This window comes from Macrobrachium nipponense, chromosome 20 (assembly GCF_015104395.2).
Source record: "Macrobrachium nipponense isolate FS-2020 chromosome 20, ASM1510439v2, whole genome shotgun sequence".
Lineage (NCBI taxonomy): Eukaryota > Metazoa > Arthropoda > Malacostraca > Decapoda > Palaemonidae > Macrobrachium > Macrobrachium nipponense.
This window is the reverse complement of record NC_061089.1, coordinates 2,549,297-2,569,296: the sequence shown is the minus strand read 5'-3', so window position 1 is coordinate 2,569,296 and position 20,000 is coordinate 2,549,297. Positions and strand designations below refer to the sequence as shown.

At 44.7% G+C, this 20,000-nt stretch overlaps 1 protein-coding gene across 1 annotated transcript; it reads left to right on the top strand.

Moving 5' to 3' along the window:
- Positions 1-1,711: 1,711 nt before the first annotated feature.
- On the top strand, positions 1,712-19,930 carry LOC135221630 (zinc finger protein sens-like; the record flags this gene model as incomplete). The annotated part of the gene is given in 2 exon segments (XM_064259302.1): positions 1,712-1,825; positions 17,614-19,930. A coding segment is annotated over 1 exon segment (2,085 nt). The 5' UTR covers positions 1,712-1,825; positions 17,614-17,771.
- Positions 19,931-20,000: the final 70 nt, after the last annotated feature.

Here is a 20,000-nt window from a genome sequence, read left to right as displayed (position 1 = left end):
TGGCTTGTTTTGCTCACAGAAACGGACGAAACCGCTCGAAAACATCTAAACACACCTGAGGAAGTGTGCCGTATGGAGTCTGCTAAAGGTGTTGGTGTGTCTGGGGAAAGGAGCTTTCAGAAGCCTAAACTTTAGCACCATTATGAGTCCATTAAAGGCTTTCTGAAGGTCACCGTCCAATCCGGGAGGTCACCAGTTGTGAGGACCAGAGAGTAAGACAGGTAGATGGGTACTGATAATTCATTACAGACAAACTGGGTTGACATAGACAGGTGCAGACGGATAAGTAGTACTGATTCACACCAAGAGCAGAAATAAGTCTGAGACAGTAGATTTGTGTTTAGTAAGACATACATCCATAAATAACTGCCAGAAGCAGTCTGTGTTCATATATCGGCAGAAAGGCCAGAGAATTCTACACAATAAGGAATACATTAGAATTTGGCATGCTGTTTCAGTTAATGAATTAGTGAAAGGACATTGTTCCTTACGTACACTCACGTCTCTTGTAAATTAGGCTACAAATTTCCTTTAATGTCTAATTCGCTCTGCCTCGGAATTAATATATTTTCATATATGTTAACCAAAAGGGATTCATTTAGTTGATAATAATTTCGTTGACTGACGTTCGCGAACCTAGGAACCAAGAAATCAGTATGTACAGTGAAGCGCTCTAACCACACGGCTATCACCTCTCGTGATAGCCGTGTGGTTGGAGTGCGACACTGTACATCCTGATTTCTTGGTTCTAATGTTCGCGCCCATGAGTCGACGAAATTATTATCAAATAAAAAATTCCTCTTCGGTTAACATATATGAAAATGTATCAATTTCGAGGTAGAGCAAATTAAAAATAAAGGTAGGTTAATGAGTATATATGAATCATGATAATGTGATAGAGACTTATATACATACACACACACACACACACACACACACACACATATATATATATATATATATATATACTATATATATATATATATATAGATATATATATATATATATATATAATATATATATTTGTGTGTGTGTATCTGTAATAACCACAATGCCCTTTTATCTAATTCTTCGCTCTTTTTGGCTATTACAATTACACACGTGTCTGGTAAAAATGACTAGGTTATATATATATATATATATATATATATATATATATATATATATATATATATATATATATAAAGCAACGATGAAGCGGATTAAGACAATTAACAGATCCCACGATGGCTCAGCGACGTCCAAGCATCACTAAGGGCGACTGTATATTTTCTTCAATTAAACTCCCTCTGCCATTTACTGCTTGATAAGGGTGGAAGAAAGTCCACCGAAATATAGTCCTTAGATTTAAAACATAATTTTAATGCCTTTTATACTTGATACGTATCATGTTTTTAACAGAAGAATTTATATATATATATATATATATATATATATATAATACATACACATACACACACAAACACACACACACACACACACACACACACATATATATATATATATATATATATATATATATATATATATATATATATATATATATAGAATCAACCCACTGTTTGTATTTTTATCGCGTGAAATAAGATCGCAAAGTTTTACAATATACATCTAATATGTTTCAGGTAAGGCGGAACGTTGTATAGTGCATACGCTGAAGTTTTGAATGATGTCAAGGTTAAGACAACTATATTATCTAAATAAATAACTGGCGAAACAAATAATAAAAACAATATTGGTTTTGTTTGTTTTTATAAGGCGAGGCTCTGTTGCCAAGGTTGGCAATCGTGGAGGTTGTTGTATGGGCTTCAGTTAGTGAAATCCGGTAATTATTTAATTTCTAGTGAATATCAGTGTGACATATTATTTAATACATATTGCCATGTGCTAGTTTAATTCAAGTGTCGAAACAACGTTAGATAAATACAGTTTTATTGTGCTTACTAGTCTTATTAGAAATGATTGGTTGTATTCGGCCATTTTGCTATTATTCCCCTCCTGGCCCAAGTTCGTACAATCAATACTAGCGATAGTCTACCGTCGTCGGTTATTGTGATTCCCATGAATAACGTCTCCTATTAAATGACAGTGATTTCATTATTATTCGCACATGTTTCTTGACCTAACAAATTGTTAAGTAGCATATTTTAAGATTAAAGGTTCCATATGAAGCTAAATATCATAGTTTTCGAACAGGAAAGGCAAAAGGTCTCGTAGACTTAAAAACAATCTCCCTTGTCCACTTTACGATTCCTGTGTCGGTACCTAGCTATAGGCAGATGCAAGGCAAAGGCCAGCCAAAGAACCGGCCACAAAAATACCTATATAATTCTAGCCTACCTATATATAAGTTTAGCTTTGGCCTGCCCAGTTACTCGGATGTCAGTTCAGCATCTTCTAAAGGCTACGCCCCCTTAGCTTATCACTACCTAAATTGCGTTAACTTAGATATACCCAATTAATTTCTGTAATGTACTACCTACTATTTAGCCAAGTACTATCAAATAACATTTAGGCTAGCTAGTAGTATCACATATGCAAACTAGCCTAGAAGGTACACTTGTTGGTAGACTCCGTAGGGGGGAGCTACACTAGTGCTCCTCGTGTGAAGTACTGTAGGTGTTACAGAAGGTTCTTTGCAAGTCCCTTCAGCCTCTAGCCCTAGCCCCTTTCATTTCTTTTACTGCACAACCGTTCACATTCTCTTCTTCCATCTTTTCACCTCCCCCTACCTAACAGTTGTTTCATAGGCTAGTGCAATGCTGAGGTTTTCCTCTTGTTACACTTTTTAAAACTTTGACTCCCAGTTTTCATTTCAGCACTGTATAATGTCATAGGTTTCAGTGCTTGGCTTTTGGCCTAAAACTTGTAGTATTCTATTTTTATTTCTAACTTTTTACCAGACAAGAGGGTTACTTCCTATTGGTTTTGACTTGGCAAGTATCCTATCCTGTCCTAAAAGAACATTGTCATTTCTTCAGTGCCATTACTGCTATTTCAGGGGTTTGCGTAGCTGAGGCTCTTATGATAACCAGAATTGATTGTACTGATCAGTACCATCACTACGCCAGGAGGAGCCAATGCTACCTATTTCTAGAGTTTTGATCTGTTATTTTGGAGGCTACCTAGTACTTTTTCTTGTGAACACAACCATAACCCAAATAGCCTATGTGGTAGGCTAAAACACAGAAATAATGTTTGGCCTACTTATTACACATACCTTGTCAGATCTATGAACTGGTTAACCTGTAGTGTGAAGGAGAATTGTTCTTATGGCAATAGGCAATTAAAGCTGTTGCCTTTCATGTAGTATTCTTCATTGTTTACCAGATAGTGGTCATTGAACAATGTAAGAAGGTATATAAATGGAGGTAAGGGAATACCCCTCACTCTCTTGCTGTTGTTGAGTACTTTTTGTTTGGGCATGCATTAGAGAAAGCACCGTGCTAGATTGTGGAGACTGATATTTTTTGTTGTTTTTGGGTTTGTTTTTTCACTTTGTGTTGGAGGAAAAAAAAAGGACAAGGACATTGTGAGGGGCAGGACATTTATGTGGATTTTTTTTTTTTTTTTTCCATCTGACAGTAATTCACTGGAATTTTTTATTTTTGTACATTCAACTTCCCTGTCAGATATATACTTAGCTTTAGACTCTGGCGTTCCCGACAGAAATTCAAATTTCGCGGCACACGCTACAGGTAGGTCAGGTGATCTACCGCCACTTGGAACCATTCCCGTTTTCTAATCAGATTCTCTCTGTTGCCGGTTCCAGCAACATTGTTGTTGGTTCCTCCTGACCTGATTTTCGCTTTTCGTTCGCCTTTGATCATCTGGACTGTCTTTTGGTGACGTATTGGATCTTTGGTTTGGTATACTCTTTTGTGGACTGTTTATTGGATTTCGCTTTGGTTTTTTCTCAGGATGTCTGACTCTAGTTATGTAATTAGAGTGTGTGTGAATGAGGGGTGTAATGTGAGACTACCGAAGGGCTCAGTAGATCCTCACACAGTATGTAAGCGGTGTAGGGAGTATGAATGTTCTTTCACTAATCCCTGTAAGGAGTGTGAGAATTTGAGTGAGGAGGAATGGAAGGCTCTAACCTCCTACTTGAGGAAGTTAGAAAAGGATAGGATTAGGAAAGCTTCTTCTCGAAGCTCTAGTAGGTCTCAGTCTAATGAGCCAGTTAGTGCTATGATAGTTCCTATACATGAAGTAGTTGTTGCATCCTCTCCCACAGTATCAGCTCCTTCACCCTTTACCCAACCTGCAGATTCGTCTGTGGAGTTAGCGGATATGAAGGCTGCCCTCAAAAGGATGGAGCTCCAAATGAGAGCTTTGGAAGGTAAGCAAAGTGCAGTGATAAGTGATTGCAACGCTCCCAGGCCTAGACCTCTTCCAAACTCCCAGGCCCAGAGGAGGAGGAATGTCGAAAGCCTTACGGAGGTTGTGGAGAATCCCCACCGATCAGGCGTTCCTTCGGCAGGTTCTGTAGTATCGTCTCAGACTGCCAGGGATCGCCGTTGCAAAGGCATCCTTAGAGAGTGCTTCTCTTCGTCCGATTCCACTTCGCCCAGGCGCGGTTGGAGTTCGGCTGAGCAGTCTCGCCCACTGAAGAGGAGTTGGAAGGCGCCCACCTTGGATTCAAGCCCCGAGCGCTTCCCGGAAAATTCTCCTGTGGACAGGAAGAGAGCCAGGAGAGCCTTGTTTTCGCCAGCTCCTTGTTTGGAGTCTCCTTCTACCTCCAGACCTCCTTCCCCTCCGTCAGACACGGATCAGGAGGATGCTACGAAGAAGATTCTCCGTAATCTGCAGGAGCAGATTTCTTCACTGGTGGGAGTCCTTACGAAGTATCCTCCTCGTAGGAAGGACGTTTCTCTCCCTGTTAAGAGATCCTCACATCCCCTGGACTTGCCAAGCTACAGGCTCTTCTCCCCGGTTCGCCGCCCTCAGTAGGGGTCTTTTGATCTTCCTGCTTCTCGCTCGTCTCCTTGGAAGTACGAGGCTCGGGAACGCTTAGCGACCGAGCTCTCGGCTCCTTCCAACCATGGAGCACCACACAGTCGTGAGGCGCCAGCCAAACGCGAGGCTCTTCCCAGGCGCGAGGCGCCAGCTAGGCGCGAGTCGCCAGCCAAGCGCAAGTCTCCAGCCAGGCGCGAGTTGCCAGTGAGGCGCGAGTCTCCAGCCAGTCGCCGGTCAGGCGCGAGCCGCTTTCCAGCCGCACAGCGCCAGCCAGGCGCAAGTCGCCTTCCGGGCGCAAGCCATCAACCAAACGCAAGCCGCCAGCCAGGCGCAAGTCACCTACCGGGTGCGAGCTGTCAACCGGCATGAACCGCCAGCCAGACGCGAGTCCCTAGCCAGGCGCGAGTCACCTACCGGGCACGAGCCGTCAACCAGGCACGAGGCGCCAGCCAAGCGCGAGCCGCTTCCCAGCCGCGAATCGCCAGCCAGGCGCGACGCTCCTACCAAGCGCGAGGCGTCTGACAGTCGCGAGGCGCCACCCAAAAGAGAGACTTCTTGCATACGCGAAGCGCTTTCCTTCCTCGATGTCCCTGAAGACCGCTCTTCTTCGGACAGAAGCCCCTCTCCTCAAGAGCAATTACCTGTGGAACCGGGCAGGCGCGCCTCGCCTCGTAGGCGCTCGCCTTCTTGTGATCGCTCTTCCCTTGGCAGGACTGCGATGCAAGAGCTGGAGGAGATTTCTGAGGAGGATTCTCCGAGGGTAGCGGCTCTTTCAGACTACAAAACCTTGGCAGCTTTATTAGTACAGGAGTTTGGAGACTCCCTCAGTCCAGCCGCCCCACCTTCTCGTTCTTTGTTTTCAAGTACGAAGACGGCTAAAACCTCCTCCTTCCTGAGAATGCGCCCTACCATCTCTATGAGAAAAGCCCTCCAGTCTGTAGGGACTTGCTTTAGCTCCAAGGAGGAGGCAGGGAAGACTGTCTTTTCCTGTCCTCCCTCCAAGCTCTCAGGAAGAAGGGGCATATGGTACGAGATGGGGGAACCCATGGGACTGGCTCTTCCTTCGTCTGCCGAAGCAGATTTCTCCACTCTAGTGGATTCGTCGAGGAGACATGCTCTGCCCACTGCTAAGACCACATGGGGTATGTCCGAGATGGACCATCTCCTCAAGGGACTATTCTATGTCCTGGAAGTCTTCAACTTTTTGGACTGGTCCCTTGGGGCGTTGGCCAAGAAAACCCAGGACCCGTACTTCCTTAGCCCCGAAGTGCTTCACAGCGTTCTGTCCTGTATGGACAAAGCTGTCCGAGACGGGTCAGGCGAATTAGCCTCCCTCTTCGGTGTAGGGGTTCTTAAGAAAAGAGCAGTATTTAGCTCTTTTTTAACTAAATCTGTGTCACCAGTTCAGAGGTCGTCGTTACTTTACGCGCCTCTATCTAAACAGCTGTTTCCATCTCAGTTAGTGAGGGACATCTCTCACTCACTAACTGAGAAAGCGACCCAGGATCTTTTGGTCCAGTTGGCTAGGAAAGCTAGACCTGCTGCTCCTTCCGTAAAGAAAGAGTCGCCCTCCTCAAGTGCCCTTTCGAGGAGGTCCTTCTTCTCGTTCCTCCTTTAGAAGGAAAGGACCTGAAAAGAGAGGGAGGTCTTCTTTCAGGCCTTTCAAGAAAGGAAAATGACAACCTAGTCCTCCAGACGCCAGTAGGTGCCAGGCTTCTAAAGTTCTCAGAAGCCTGGGCTATGAGAGGGGCGGACAACTGGTCCCTCTCAGTTCTAAGCAAGGGATATCTCATCCCCTTCAAAGACAGACCTCCCTTGACCTCGACTCTGAGGGAGCTGTCGGCGAAGTACAAAGACCCTGTTCTGCGAAGAACTCTCCTTCACCTTGTGGATCAGATGTTGGAGAAGGAGGCCATCGAAATAGTACAGGATCCCCACTCCCAAGGCTTCTACAATCGCCTGTTCCTTGAATCGGTTTGTAGAAAAGAGGAAGTGCTCTATGGAGATGACTTCCTCGGTTCTTGCGGCTCTACGTCCAGGAGATTGGATGATCTCCCTGGACCTGCAAGATGCATATTTTCATGTTCCTCTGCATCCTACATCAAGGAAGTTTCTCTGATTTATGATCCAGAAGAGGATCTTTCAGTTCAGGGCTTTGTGCTTCGGCCTGTCAACAGCCCCACAAGTTTTCACGGGTTTGATGAAGAACGTAGCCCGTTGGCTGCATTTGAAGGGGGTGAGTATCTCACTTTATCTGGACGACTGGCTCATCAGAGCCAAGTCGGAACGGCAATGTCTGGAGGACTTGTCCACGACACTGAACCTAGTACGATCGCTTGGACTACTTGAAAACCTCGAGAAGTCACAGATGATCCCCAGCCAGAACCTTGTCTATCTGGGGATTCAGATGGATTCTCGGGGTTTTCGAGTTTTTCCGTCCCGGGAAAGACTCGATCGAGGCTTAGAGAAAGTCTCAGCCTTCTTAGGGAAAGAACAAAGCTCCGCGAGGGAATGGCTGAGCCTGCTGGGTACCCTTTCCTCGCTGGAGCAGTTCTTTTCTCTAGGGAGGCTCAACTTAAGACCTCTACAATTTTACCTCCAGCGCATGTGGAATCGGAAGTCAGGAGACCTGTCAGACTCCTTTCCGATCCTTCAAGAGGTAAAGAGTCACCTTTCTTGGTGGATGGCTCCTCTCAAAAGGAACGAAGGCATATCCCTTTTGATACTGAGCCCGTGCATAGTGTTGTTCTCCGACGCGTCAGAGTCAGGCTGGGGAGCGACACTAGGGGCGAAAGAAGTGTCAGGCACCTGGACAGGGGAACAGGTGTCCTGGCACATCAACGCAAAGGAACTTTTGACTGTTCATCTAGCCCTCAAGTCCTTTGAATCAGAAGTCAGAGGCGTGGTGGTCCAAGTTAACTCGGACAACACCACGGCTCTGGCTTACATTAGCAAACAAGGAGGAACTCTCTCATTCTCCCTTTACGAAATAGCAAGGGCTCTTCTGATCTGGACGGAGGAACAAGGTATCACACTCCTTACCAGGTTCATACAGGGAGAAAAGAATGTGAGGGCGGACCTATTGAGCAGGAGGAACCAGGTCCTTCCTACAGAATGGACCCTCCATCTCGAAGTGTGCCGAAGGCTTTGGGCCCTGTGGGGAAAACCACAAATAGACCTATTCGCCACGTTCCTCAACAAAAGGATAGACAACTTTTGCTCTTCGATCGAAGATCCAAGAGCCATAGCAGTCGATGCCCTCCTCCTAAGCTGGTCGGGCATAGACGCTTACGCCTTTCCCCCATTCAAACTGGCGAGGGAAGTAATAAGAAAGTTCATGGCCTCGACGGGAATGAGACTGACTCTAATCACTCCCTTTTGGCCCGCTCAAGATTGGTTCACAAAGGTACTGGAATGGACGGTGGACTTCCCCAGATCTCTTCCACTAAGGACAGATCTGCTCAAACAACCCCACTTCGAGAGGTTTCACAAAAACCTCCCCGGTCTCTCCCTGACTGCCTTTTGACTATCGAAAGACTCGTCAAAGCGAGAGGCTTTTCGTGAAAGGCTGCTAGCGCGATCGCTAGCGCCCACAGGTCCTCGACCTTACGGGTGTACCAATCGAAGTGGGAAGTCTTTCGACGAGGGTGCAGGTCGAAGAAGCTGTCCTCTTCCAATACCTCTGTGACCGACATTGCTGATTTTCTTCTCTTTCTGAGAGGAGAATCTCAACTAGCTGTATCCACAATCAGAGGATATAGAAGCATGCTCTCCGCTGTCTTTAGAAACAGGGGCCTAAAGATAGCGGAGGACAAGGATCTTCATGATCTCATTTGGTCCTTCGAGACCTCCAAGAAGAAGTCATCACTTCCACCTAGTTGGAATCTGGACGTGGTTCTTAAATTCCTCACATCCAACAAGTTCGAGCCTCCCCATCAGGCTTCATTTAGGGACCTGACGAGGAAATGTATTTTTCTCTTGGCCCTCGCAACTGCTAAGAGGACAAGTGAACTTCATGCCCTGGACTCGAATGTCGGATTTAAAGGAGACTCGGCAGTATGTTCTTTTAAGCCATTATTCCTGGCAAAGAACAATAACCCCTCAAAACCATGGCCTAGGAGCTTTGAGGTTAAGGGACTCTCCCCCTTGGTAAGGACGGAGATTGAGAGGTCTCTTTGCCCAGTCAGGACCCTTAAGTTCTATTTTCAAAGGAAGAAACAGATTAAGGGTAGCCTAGAGAGTCTCTGGTGTGCAGTGAGGGACCCAAGTAGAACCATGTCTAAGAACGCCCTGGCCTTCTTTGTGAGAAGTGTCATCTCTGAAGCACATGAGGCGTGCGACGACTCCTTCAAGCAGCTTAGAGTAAAAGCGCATGAGGTGCAAGCCATTATGACTTCTTTATCCTTTCATAGGAATATGTCTATGAAGGACATTCTAGCTGCCACGTACTGGAGATGCAACTCTGTCTTTGCATCCCACTACCTGAAGGATGTAAGAGTGACTTACGAGAAATGCTTCTCGCTGGGTCCATACGTATCTGCGGATTTGGTGCTGGGATATGTCTTTTGAGGTATCTCGATGATTGGTTGGTCCTGGCGAGCTCCTGCTTGCAGTTGCTACAGGACAGGGATCATCCCTTCAAGTTCTGTCAGGATCTAGGGGTCTTGATAAATCTGGAGAAGTCTGATTTTGAACCCAAGCAGAGGACGTTGTATTTGGGCATGCTGACAGACAGTAGCAGCAAGGGTCTTCCCCACAGACTCGTATCAGCAGGCTCAGCGAGGCAGCGCAGCTGTTCCTGTCAAGGCAGGAACAACCCACTCGGCTTTGGCAAGTTGTGATTGTTATTGAAGAAGCTGGTCCCTCATGGGCACCTTCACCTTCGGTCTCTCCAGTGGCGACTGAGGGAGTATTGGCCGCAGTCACCGGATCCTCAGTTATTCCTTGTTCTTCTCTCGCAGGAGGTAAGGGAAAACTTGGATTGGTGGCTAGAAGACAGGAACCTCATTGTAGGAGTGGATCTGTCCATTCCCCCTCCGGACATGCTCCTGTTCTCAGATGCATCAAACGAGGGATGGGGCACACACCTGGAGGAGTTGCTGACTGCAGGAGTATGGAACCTTCATAACAAGTGCCTTTACATCAATTCCTGGCCCTCTCAAGAGTTTTGGGATAGGGTGATGGGACACTGTGGTGTTAATGAGTGGTGGCATACGTCAACAAGCAAGAGGGACTTACCTCTCTCGTGCTACACCAATTGACAATGCAGGTGCACGAATGGGCAGTAGCTCACTCAGTAGAGTTATCAGCCAGCTACATTCCAGGCAAGAGGAATGTAATGGCTGACAAGCTCAGCTGCCAGAATCAAGTGATAGGGACCGATTAGTCCCTACACCAGGACGTGGTGGAAAGACTTTTCAGCTTACGGGGGCATCCAGTCATAGACTTGTTCACCACCCGGTTCAACCAGAAGGTGGAAACCCTCTGCTCCGTTGTTCTGGACCCATGGGCAGCTGCAGAGGATGCATTCCAACATCCGTGGGACAACCTAGAATTGTTCCTACATGTTATACAAACCCTTGGTCCTTTACATTAGGAATTACTTTCAGCACATGCTGGAATACAGCCGTTAAATTCTTGAACAAGGTGGTCAGGCAGTAACTACCGGCTGGTAGGTGGGTAGGCCCACCTGCCCAGATGCAAACACTCCAATTTGCTTTCGGCCGTCTTCCGATGAAGACATATGTTTGTGAGCTTTTGCTGACTAGTGGTTAATCAAGATTTTCCCAGTTGGATCTTTATTTTGTTATTTTGAATGAATATGTATATATGTACTGTGTTTGATGTTAGTAATAAATTGACTAATAATTAATATGCAAACCCATTTTTTATGATAGCATTGCTAGTCGCCTTTCTGCGCTGTGTTAAGGGTTGGCGGCAAGTGTGCCAACACCCTTATTACATATTTTTGCCCTTTAACGGTAGGATGAGACAATGTATTTATCCAAAATTTATGCTTACACTCTGGATATTACTGAGGGGAACTTTGGAGCTTTGTCCTTTGTGTATCTTCTGGCATTTCCACTTTTCTTTCGTCCTTTTGCTAGCTTATCGAACGAAGATAGAGGAGGGGCCATGTGGTGTTTAGTGTTTGAGGGATCTCCTCTCATTTCAGAGGGCAGTGCCCTGGAATGTGAGAGGAGTATCCTTATTTTTTTAAATCATATTTTCCTTTTTTTACAGGCTAATAGTGGTGATAGTTGATCATATCAGTAGATGGTTGGATATCTCTTCGTGTTGACTATAATAATTTTCTTTCTTTTATTGGCTAACAGTGGTGATAGTTGATTGACAGCAGTAGTTGGTTGGATATCTCTTCGTGTTGACTATCCTAACCTTGGAATAGTACCTGTAACTCGTAGCATGCTGTGATATTGGTCCTCGAGTGTGTGTACTGTTCACCTGCTTGAAATCATATTAATTTGCCACTGTTATTGTGAAGTTTCATCACTGGACAACGCCTTCACGGCTGCCCTGTGGTTATTAACTGTATTTCTACCAGTAAATGTGCCTCATCCCATAGAAGAAGTCTTGCAGAATTTGGAGAAGTCAAGAAGGAAGAGAGCTCGTCATGTGTTGTCATCTTCCTCTTTGTAATCATCATTTTTTTCTTCAACCTCCACCCCTTCAAATTAGGAGAAGGTAACCTCTCCCCTGAGAAGTCTTATCACAGAATTTCTAAGGGTTTGCCTCCTCTAACTGTGGAAGCAGTTGGGTCTTCCGCTGGCTCGCTTGTTCTTTTGGGAACAGGAACCGTCACACTGTTCCCAGGGTCTAGCGTGCCAGGAGCTGTAGAAGCTCAAACTTCGGTTCGCACTTCTGCTGTTAGTCCTAGAGGTTCTGCCCCAAAAACTAGTTCCATGACGGGCGCTTGTTCGCAAGATTCCCCGAATGCACATAAATCTATGGACTTGAGTGCATCCAGAGTTGATGACGCTGAGTCCGCTCACCGTCACGACTCAGGCACAGAGTGGAAGAAAGGAGTGAGTAGCTCAGGTGACTCGCTCCTTGCCGATGATTGCTCTCACAGTGATTGCTCAGGACCCAGGGTTGATGTGATGGTCCTGCGGGACCGTGCATGCAGTGAGATCAGTAGGGGGTCCCCCTTCGGTCCTCTTGAAAGGTTTTGGCCTCGATGGGGACTTGGACTCGTTGGAGGGTGGTACCGGCCCGTGCCAATCAGGTGGATGCTCAACTCCACCCAGACAATAGTCACATTCACTTGACTGACTGGTCTCTGTGGCAGTAAACGTTTCTCCTGCCGTGCGAGAGTTTTGTAACTATCCTCGGGAAAGCGTTTCTCCAGGGCGAGAATGCTCCCCTAGACTCACGTCGCAAGTTTATGGCTGCCTGCGACTTGCTTCTCCTTCTAGTTCTGCTAGTAAGGTGAGTGAAAGCGCCCAATCTTCCTCACTTATTCCCTCTACTTCCTATGGCTACACCAGGAGGGGCGAGGTGAATAGGAGGGATCCTGCAGAGTGCTCTCCGTAGGATTCAGCATTGAGTAACTATATTCCTGGAAGGATCTTAAGGTCGTTAAGGAAGGATCTTCTGTCAATGACGGAGAGACCTCTCACCGTCTTGACATCTGGTGTTTAGATTCTTAGGATTCAACATCTGGAGACTATGTTCTCCCTAGGTCTTTCTGGCCTTTGGACAGATTTCAATCCACAGTCCCCTATGGGTTCATGTGTTCTGGGAGCCTCGAGTGCATATTTTGTTGAATTGTACTACTCTCATTCCAGTCTTAAATGCTCACATTTAGGACTGGTTTTTACGCCTGTTCCTCCGTAATTTCTACAGGAGTCGAGAAGGGCCTCTCCCCGATGATCATTTGACAAAATTCGGGGGTCTCGCTGAGTGCTTAAATTTTTTGGAATTGCTAGCACTCTCCGAGTGTTTTGGTCTTCTATTATTACAATAGTCAGGAGTCTCGCCGAGCACCTGGATCCTTTGTTTTCACAGGCACTCATCGAATGCTCGGCTTCGTCATATTGCCGAGCACCAGGGCGAGACAAGGCTTGCCCAATTATTGTCTTGCAAGAGTCGGGTTTTCTCACTGAGTGTGGGAATTCTTACGAGTTCTAACGCTCACCGAGTGCTCACTATCACGAGTGGTTGGATAGCGAGACAAGCTTTTACCAGTACAGGTGAGTTTGCTCTTCAATCTTGTTTGGAGCTATGCAGAGCTTGGTACTGCATGTAACACCTAGGTGAATGGTCAAGTACCGTCTTCATGGACCTTAGGGTCTGAAGATGCAGGACAGCAGACACAGAATCCCTCTTTGTTCTTCTTGGAGCTTTGGCCTGGATGGAGAACAGTTAATTGGGAAGAAGTGATAGTTCTTTGTTGATGATTACCACTCATAATTATGTAGTGGTGATCTGCTCAGCTCAATTGACTTAGCTCAACCAGCCAGCTCTGCTGAGCAGAGTGCTCAGCTCTAACGAATGAACTCTCTGCTCTAGATCAGGGCAGTTCCTTGCCATGACATAGTACCCTCCTTTCTCGTGTTTGCAGCAAGTTTTTCATAGGGGTCATTGTCTTTCATCTTCGTCATCTGACGCCTCCTCACTTCCCTCTTGGGAGGCTTCCACGGGCTAAGAAGAGAAAGGTATTTTCTCCACCTTCTAAAAAGTCTTGTCTCAAGACTTCTAAAGGTCTGCATCCTTTCCCTGGGGAGGAAGCAATTGGCTGTCTCTTCGGCTCACCTGCTCCTTCCAGAACAGGAACCTAGATGCTATCCCCAAAATATAGTTTCTCGGGAGCCCCAGGAGTTCTTACACAGGTTCATTCTCCTTTCTCTGGTTCCAAGGGCGCTGCTCATGGAACCAAAACCGTGTTGGGTACTCGTGTACAAGTCTCTCCGAGTGTACAACCTCCAAGGGGGTTCGTGTATCCACAGTCAGTTATAGGTAGTCTTCTCTCTATCATGACAGTGACGCAGGGTGAGAGAAGGGACCGAGCTACGTTGGTGGCTCTGATGCACCAGTGAAAGCCAGGAATGGCTATTCTTCAGGTGCCAAGATCGATGTCCCTGTTCCTCGGGACAAGGCATCTGAAGGAGATAGGAAGATAGGAGGAGGTCCTCTGTGTAGTCTTCTTTGTGAGGTTCGATCACGGAGAAGATAGATGTATAGCAAGACGTGGCAAGTTCTTGCCTGCTTTTACTGCATTCAACTCCGCTCAACTTTCACATGCATTTGTGCTACGAAACAGTTGTAGGAAATGAATGCTTCATTTAACAGAGTGAGAACATCACAAGTTCAGAGAAGAGCAGGCAAGAACAGTCAATCTTCCTCCATTTTCCTCTACTTCCTGGTTACATACTCCTCAGAGTAAATCCGAGTGACTATGTTTTTGGTTCCATCTTAGGATCTTACCGAATATACGTCAATCTGTTCAGGATGGATAGCACTGAGAAATTTGAATGCCTTTCTAGTGCTGTTGTTTTAGGAACAACCAGTTCGTCTTGAACTAGTCATCTTCGGTCTCTGGTTATCACCGTAAAGTCTCCCTTTGGGACGACTTCACCTTCATTCTCTTCATTAGATAATGATGGAGGTCTGCTTCCAGTCCTTATTCTTGTCTCTCGAATGAAGAAGATTTAGGCTGGACTGTGATTTACAGGAACCTACAAATATATACTAGTATATCCTCCTTGCAACAAGCTTTTGCTATCAGTTGCATCATCTGAGTAATAGGAGCATATCTGAAAGTTAATTCCTCTGGTATGTGACCGAAATGAATAGTACCTTCTCTTAATTAACCTGAAACTCAGGACAGCCTTTTTGGCCTCCCAGGAGTTTCTGGTTTTGATTTTGAGATGACTAGTGGTATTGTATCCCAAAAACAGCCACAGCATTTGCATTATCACTGACAGAGGGTTTCTTTCCCTCCCATTTTGGCTAGAATGCAGATGCTCAAGTGTATCTTTTTTGTGCTTGAGGGTTCTAGCCAGGCAACCCAGTATAAGGAGTCGAGCGATTAGCAGAGTACTGTTCTCTCTCTGAGATTTCGTTTGTCTTAGTATTGTTTCTGCTCTGTCGAGGATTAACTACCAATTTGAATCTCTCTGCCCAGCAATCACAGACTTAGGTCTCTGGTTTGCTTGGAATTCTCGCATAAGGCCCATGTCTCATGCTCCACATTTGCTGTTGCAAGAATTTTCGGACAGATATATCTCATTAGACTCATTGTCATCTTTCTGTTTACCCCACGGTATAACAGAAGTCTGTAGCCTAGTCTTCTGTTCCATCGCACCTGCCCCATTGGCTGCTGCGATGAAGCAGAATGATTTTCTTCAGACAATTTTAGTTTTGTCTTCTAATATACATTTTTTAATTTGTAAGGTGTCAATTATTCTTTGTTCGACCCCGAATTGAAAATGAATAACAGAAGACTTTGCCTGTTCCCCCCCCAGCCCGACCCGCGTAGCTCTGCTTCCAGAGTAAAATAGGAATTCCTCCCAGATCCAACCCTTAAGAAGCTGTTTTTCAGGCAGTACAATCCCTGTTTTTTCATTACTGAAAGACTCTGCCTTCATGGAAAGCTCCGACTTTCTTGCTGAGCAGCAATGAAACAGCGGAATAACTTTTTTCTTAGTCCAGGTCCTCTAAAACACTAGGGATTAGGGCCATCTCCACTGGTTGGTGTCATAGACGGGACTTTTTCTATGATCAGAAATTGTGAGAGTTTTACTTCTCTCTATTCAACTGTGAAGACGAAGGTCCACATTCACCGTAGTTATTCACTAAGTAGTATTGTTTCTCTTTTAGTTGAGATTCAACTACTGATGAGAAACATATGTCTTGCCATCACAGGGACCTCGGTCTAGAAGGCATTTGACTCTCATCTAATGTGCACATGCCTTGCAAGAATCATCTTGTCTCTCAACAGATGATTTGCGTGGTTGTTCTCAGCATCACCCTTCGAATGCAGATGGCATGCTTGGACTTTGTATTGGTTGATTCAGATCAATTATTACTTTGCCCTATTGGTGTGTTGCTGTACTTATGAAGAATCGACACCCTTCATTGAGTGTTGATACCTTTATCCACTGTAGACTTCCATGCAGAAGTGTCTAATGACACGTTTTCCTCCGGTTTTATGAGATCGTGAGAAACTTCTCTGCAGTTGGATATGTCCGCTGTTAGCTCTCTCAGAGAGCAGTGCCAGTGGCTGGGTACATTTCATCACTCTGAAGATATGTAGGACTGGAAGGTAGATGCGTCTCGTTGCTACCATATTTATATCTCTTCCTTCAGGTCTGCTCACATGTCCTTGGAATCTCTTTTCCTTGGACCAGTCGTGGATGCTCACAGGTTGTGTTTGCTTACCCGGCTCCTTCAGAGGACAAGTTGCATCCCGCCTATGGTGTGCGGTTCTAGAGGTAAGAGGATGTGAGAGTGACAGGCCTCTCCACCTTCCCTCGTCCTTCTACTCCTCTCCCTTCAGGTTGAGGATAGGACTTGAACTTACACTTACTGGTAGGGTGTTTCCTTTATTTTTCTTATTGGAACCATGGAAAACAATCCCACTCCTTCCTCTAGCAAGTGGAGGAAGGAGACCGGCAATAATGCAAACCCTTCCCGAACTTTGCATTAATGCCTCCGACTCTAAATATTCTTCACAGCCCTTCTTCGGATGAGTTACGATTCCTCACTCATTTTGAAAAGGGCCAGAAGTCTGACTCTTGATCAAGCAGCTCCTATAGTACTCCAATCAAGTTGTCAGAGGCAGGGCACTCCTCCCTTGCTCTTACAACCAGGAGGAATAGCCCAGCTGTGCTGAAGTCCATTAGTTCTAGAGGCTCACTCCAGATTCCTCCCACCAATCAGTGAGTCTTCCTAATATGCATAAAGGACTGAGGGTTTTATATAGTGTAGAAACAAATCACAAATTTTGTAAAAGTAAATTGTTTTTTCCCTAACTATAGAAACCTGAGGTCCTTTACATTAATGCCTACCTCATGCCACCCCCTCAATCTGAAACCTGGGCTGAAAGGCAAAGTGGAGTGTTTACATCTGGGCAGGCGGGCCTACCCACCTACCAGGCGGTAGTTATTGCCTAACCACCTTGTTCAAGAATTTAAGGCCATATTCCAGCCTACGCTAAAAGTAATCCTGAATGAAAACGACCTCAGGTTTGTATAGCTAGGAAAAATACAACTTACTTTTAAAAAACTGTGATGTTTTCAATTCCGCCCCAGAAACAAGTCAGCATGACACATCCTCTTTTTCTAAAAACTTCCTTACCCTTCCCTTTTTCTGTCTCTTATCCCTCCTTGATTGCATTAAGATAGCTAAGTAGAATACAGAGGCTACTGCACTGACAAGCATCCTGATGATAACTGAGTCTGGACGAGAAACATTTTTTGCAAACAGTTTGGAAACTGTTTGCAAACAATGTTTCCTAGTGTGGACAGGCCTTTAGAAACATTAGCTATGTAATTACTTGGTAAGTATATATCAAACTTTTGTTTTATTATAAAAATTCCATATTATTTTTATGAAGGCTAAACATTAATTGTTTGTTTCAATGAGGTTCGATTTTGTTATAGTTATTGTTTAATTCTCAGTTTTATCTTTCAGATTCACTGAGGTGTCTGGGAAGTACTTTTTCTACCAAATCCAAGCAGCATAACCAAGTTTGGTTATCTGCATTATGAAAACCTTCAAGTAGAAAAGTATTTATTATATGTATGTGCCATTGAAGCTTTATAACATATCTTGGTAATATACTCAGTGCAATGGATCAGACTCCACAAGAAATCATGCATTCTTTATTTTCCCTTGATTCTAGCATGGAAAATCGTGGACACCTGTATACTTATAACTATCCTTATGGGCAGTATTCATATCCATATCCATACCCATATCCAGGCTCCCATCCTCCACCAACTCACATGAGTATTTCTTCTACATCTCATGGTATCCCCCCATCCCCACATCCTATTCCATTGCCAACAGAAAATTCAGTGGTACATCAAGGAAATCTATCTTCATATCCAGCTGGAGTGCATGGCATCCATTCTTCGGTTGGTGATGTGAGAGAACTGCCAGATAATAGAGTTAGGATATCATCGCATGTAAATTCAGTAAATTGTCATGCTGCTGAAGATCTTCAGAGCTCTTCAGCAGTCTCTGGAGCTTATGGCAATTCAAGATATCCAATTGATATGCGACCCATGGCAGTTGAACAGAGGTTTGTCGGAGACCATAGACCTCTCTCTAACCATCCTTGTACATCATTGGATTCAAGTCATTTGGGAGATTGCCCTCAGCCAACAGATTTATCAGTGCAGCGTCTTGATGCAAAATTTTATAGCAGTATTCATAATGTTCCTGAAGACTTGAAAGAAACCCAGGATGTTAAGGAGGGAATTGATCCATGCAATGTGCTAGAAGATCAGAGAAATTTAAAAGGCAATACAAACCATGAGGCACCAAAGAATGATATGAACCAGTTGACAGACAATTTTAAATATCCAAGAGATTTGTGTACTTATAATAGTGTTGCACCTAGTATATCAAAACCTGAGGAAATCCAGTTACCCTCAGGAGACTGCCAACCACCTTCATCAGTTCTAAATTCAAGGACACCATCATTAGGACATGACTTGAGGATGCAAGCTGTAGCTCAAGAACCTAGAATTTCAGCGCCTGTCCAAGGTCTGAAGCAAGCCTGTGAAAAAGAGGTAGAGACGTACAATCCTTCTGGAATAAATCCTGTCTGTGTTCCAAGCCACAATGTGGGGTCAGATGATCTCAGTTCAGAGAATGAGCAGTATTATGGAGGAAAATCCAGTGTTTCCATGGAGGAAAAAATAAGTATTAATGGTCAGGCTAACATGGAATTAAGAAAAATGAACACAGACTCAAGACTTTCAGTGGGAAATGAGACCAGTTCCAGCATTGAGATGAAATCACCTTCAAATGGTATTAAGATGTTATCAGAGGCTTCACTTGACTTTGAAAAAACAGATGAAGCAAGTGTGCAGTATGCATCAACCAGTTCTCCTAGCACTTCTTTAGGTCTGGGTTCTCATCCCTTAGGAGAACATTTCAGAAGTAAAGGAGAGGATAAAGATTTTAGTAATCTGGATTCTAGTGTTACCTTGAGCAGTGGTACTGAAATTTATTTAGACAAAAATAGTGATGAAAATACAGCTGTGACTAGGGCAGAGCAACTTTTGGCTGACAAAGACCATGCTAATAATGAGAAGGGAACAGGCGATGGAAAAAATGAGAGGGAGGATGATGATGATGAGGAGGAAGAAGAAGATGAAGATGGTGAGGAGGAAGAAGAAGAGGATTTTGATTCAGAGGCATCTACACCTGACTATCCAAGCCCATATATTGAGTTTAATGACATAGCCCACGGTGTTTTCAAAAATATCAGTAATATAGCTGGCCCTGCAAAGCCATTCCAGTGTGAAGATTGTGATGCAACTTTTACAACTAAGGGAAATCTGAAAGTGCACAAAAGAATTCATACAGGAGAGAGACCTTATGAGTGTGAGGACTGTGGAAAAACTTTCTCTTATTGTGCTTCATATCAGTCCCATAAACTTATTCATAGTGGACATAGACCTTTTAAATGCGAATTTTGTGAGAGAGCATTCTTTCGGAGTGAGCACTTAGAGCGTCACAGGAGGAGACATACGGGAGAAAGACCTTTCAAGTGCACAGAATGTGATGCTACTTTTACTTTTTTGCTGCAAGTGATGGTTTGGCAAGGCATACTAGAACTCACACTGGAGAGCGGCCATATAATTGTGAGCACTGTGGAATGGCCTTTGCATATAAATCTACTTTCCTCAGGCACAAATTAGTACACTCTGAAAGTGAATTCAAGTGCGATGATTGTGGAGCAACTTTTAAAGATCCCCTTAGGCTAGAAAAGCATGTTTAAGAACATAATGATCCAAATTATGTACCTGGTGAAGGAAAGCCAAATCCACAGAGAACTTTTGAGG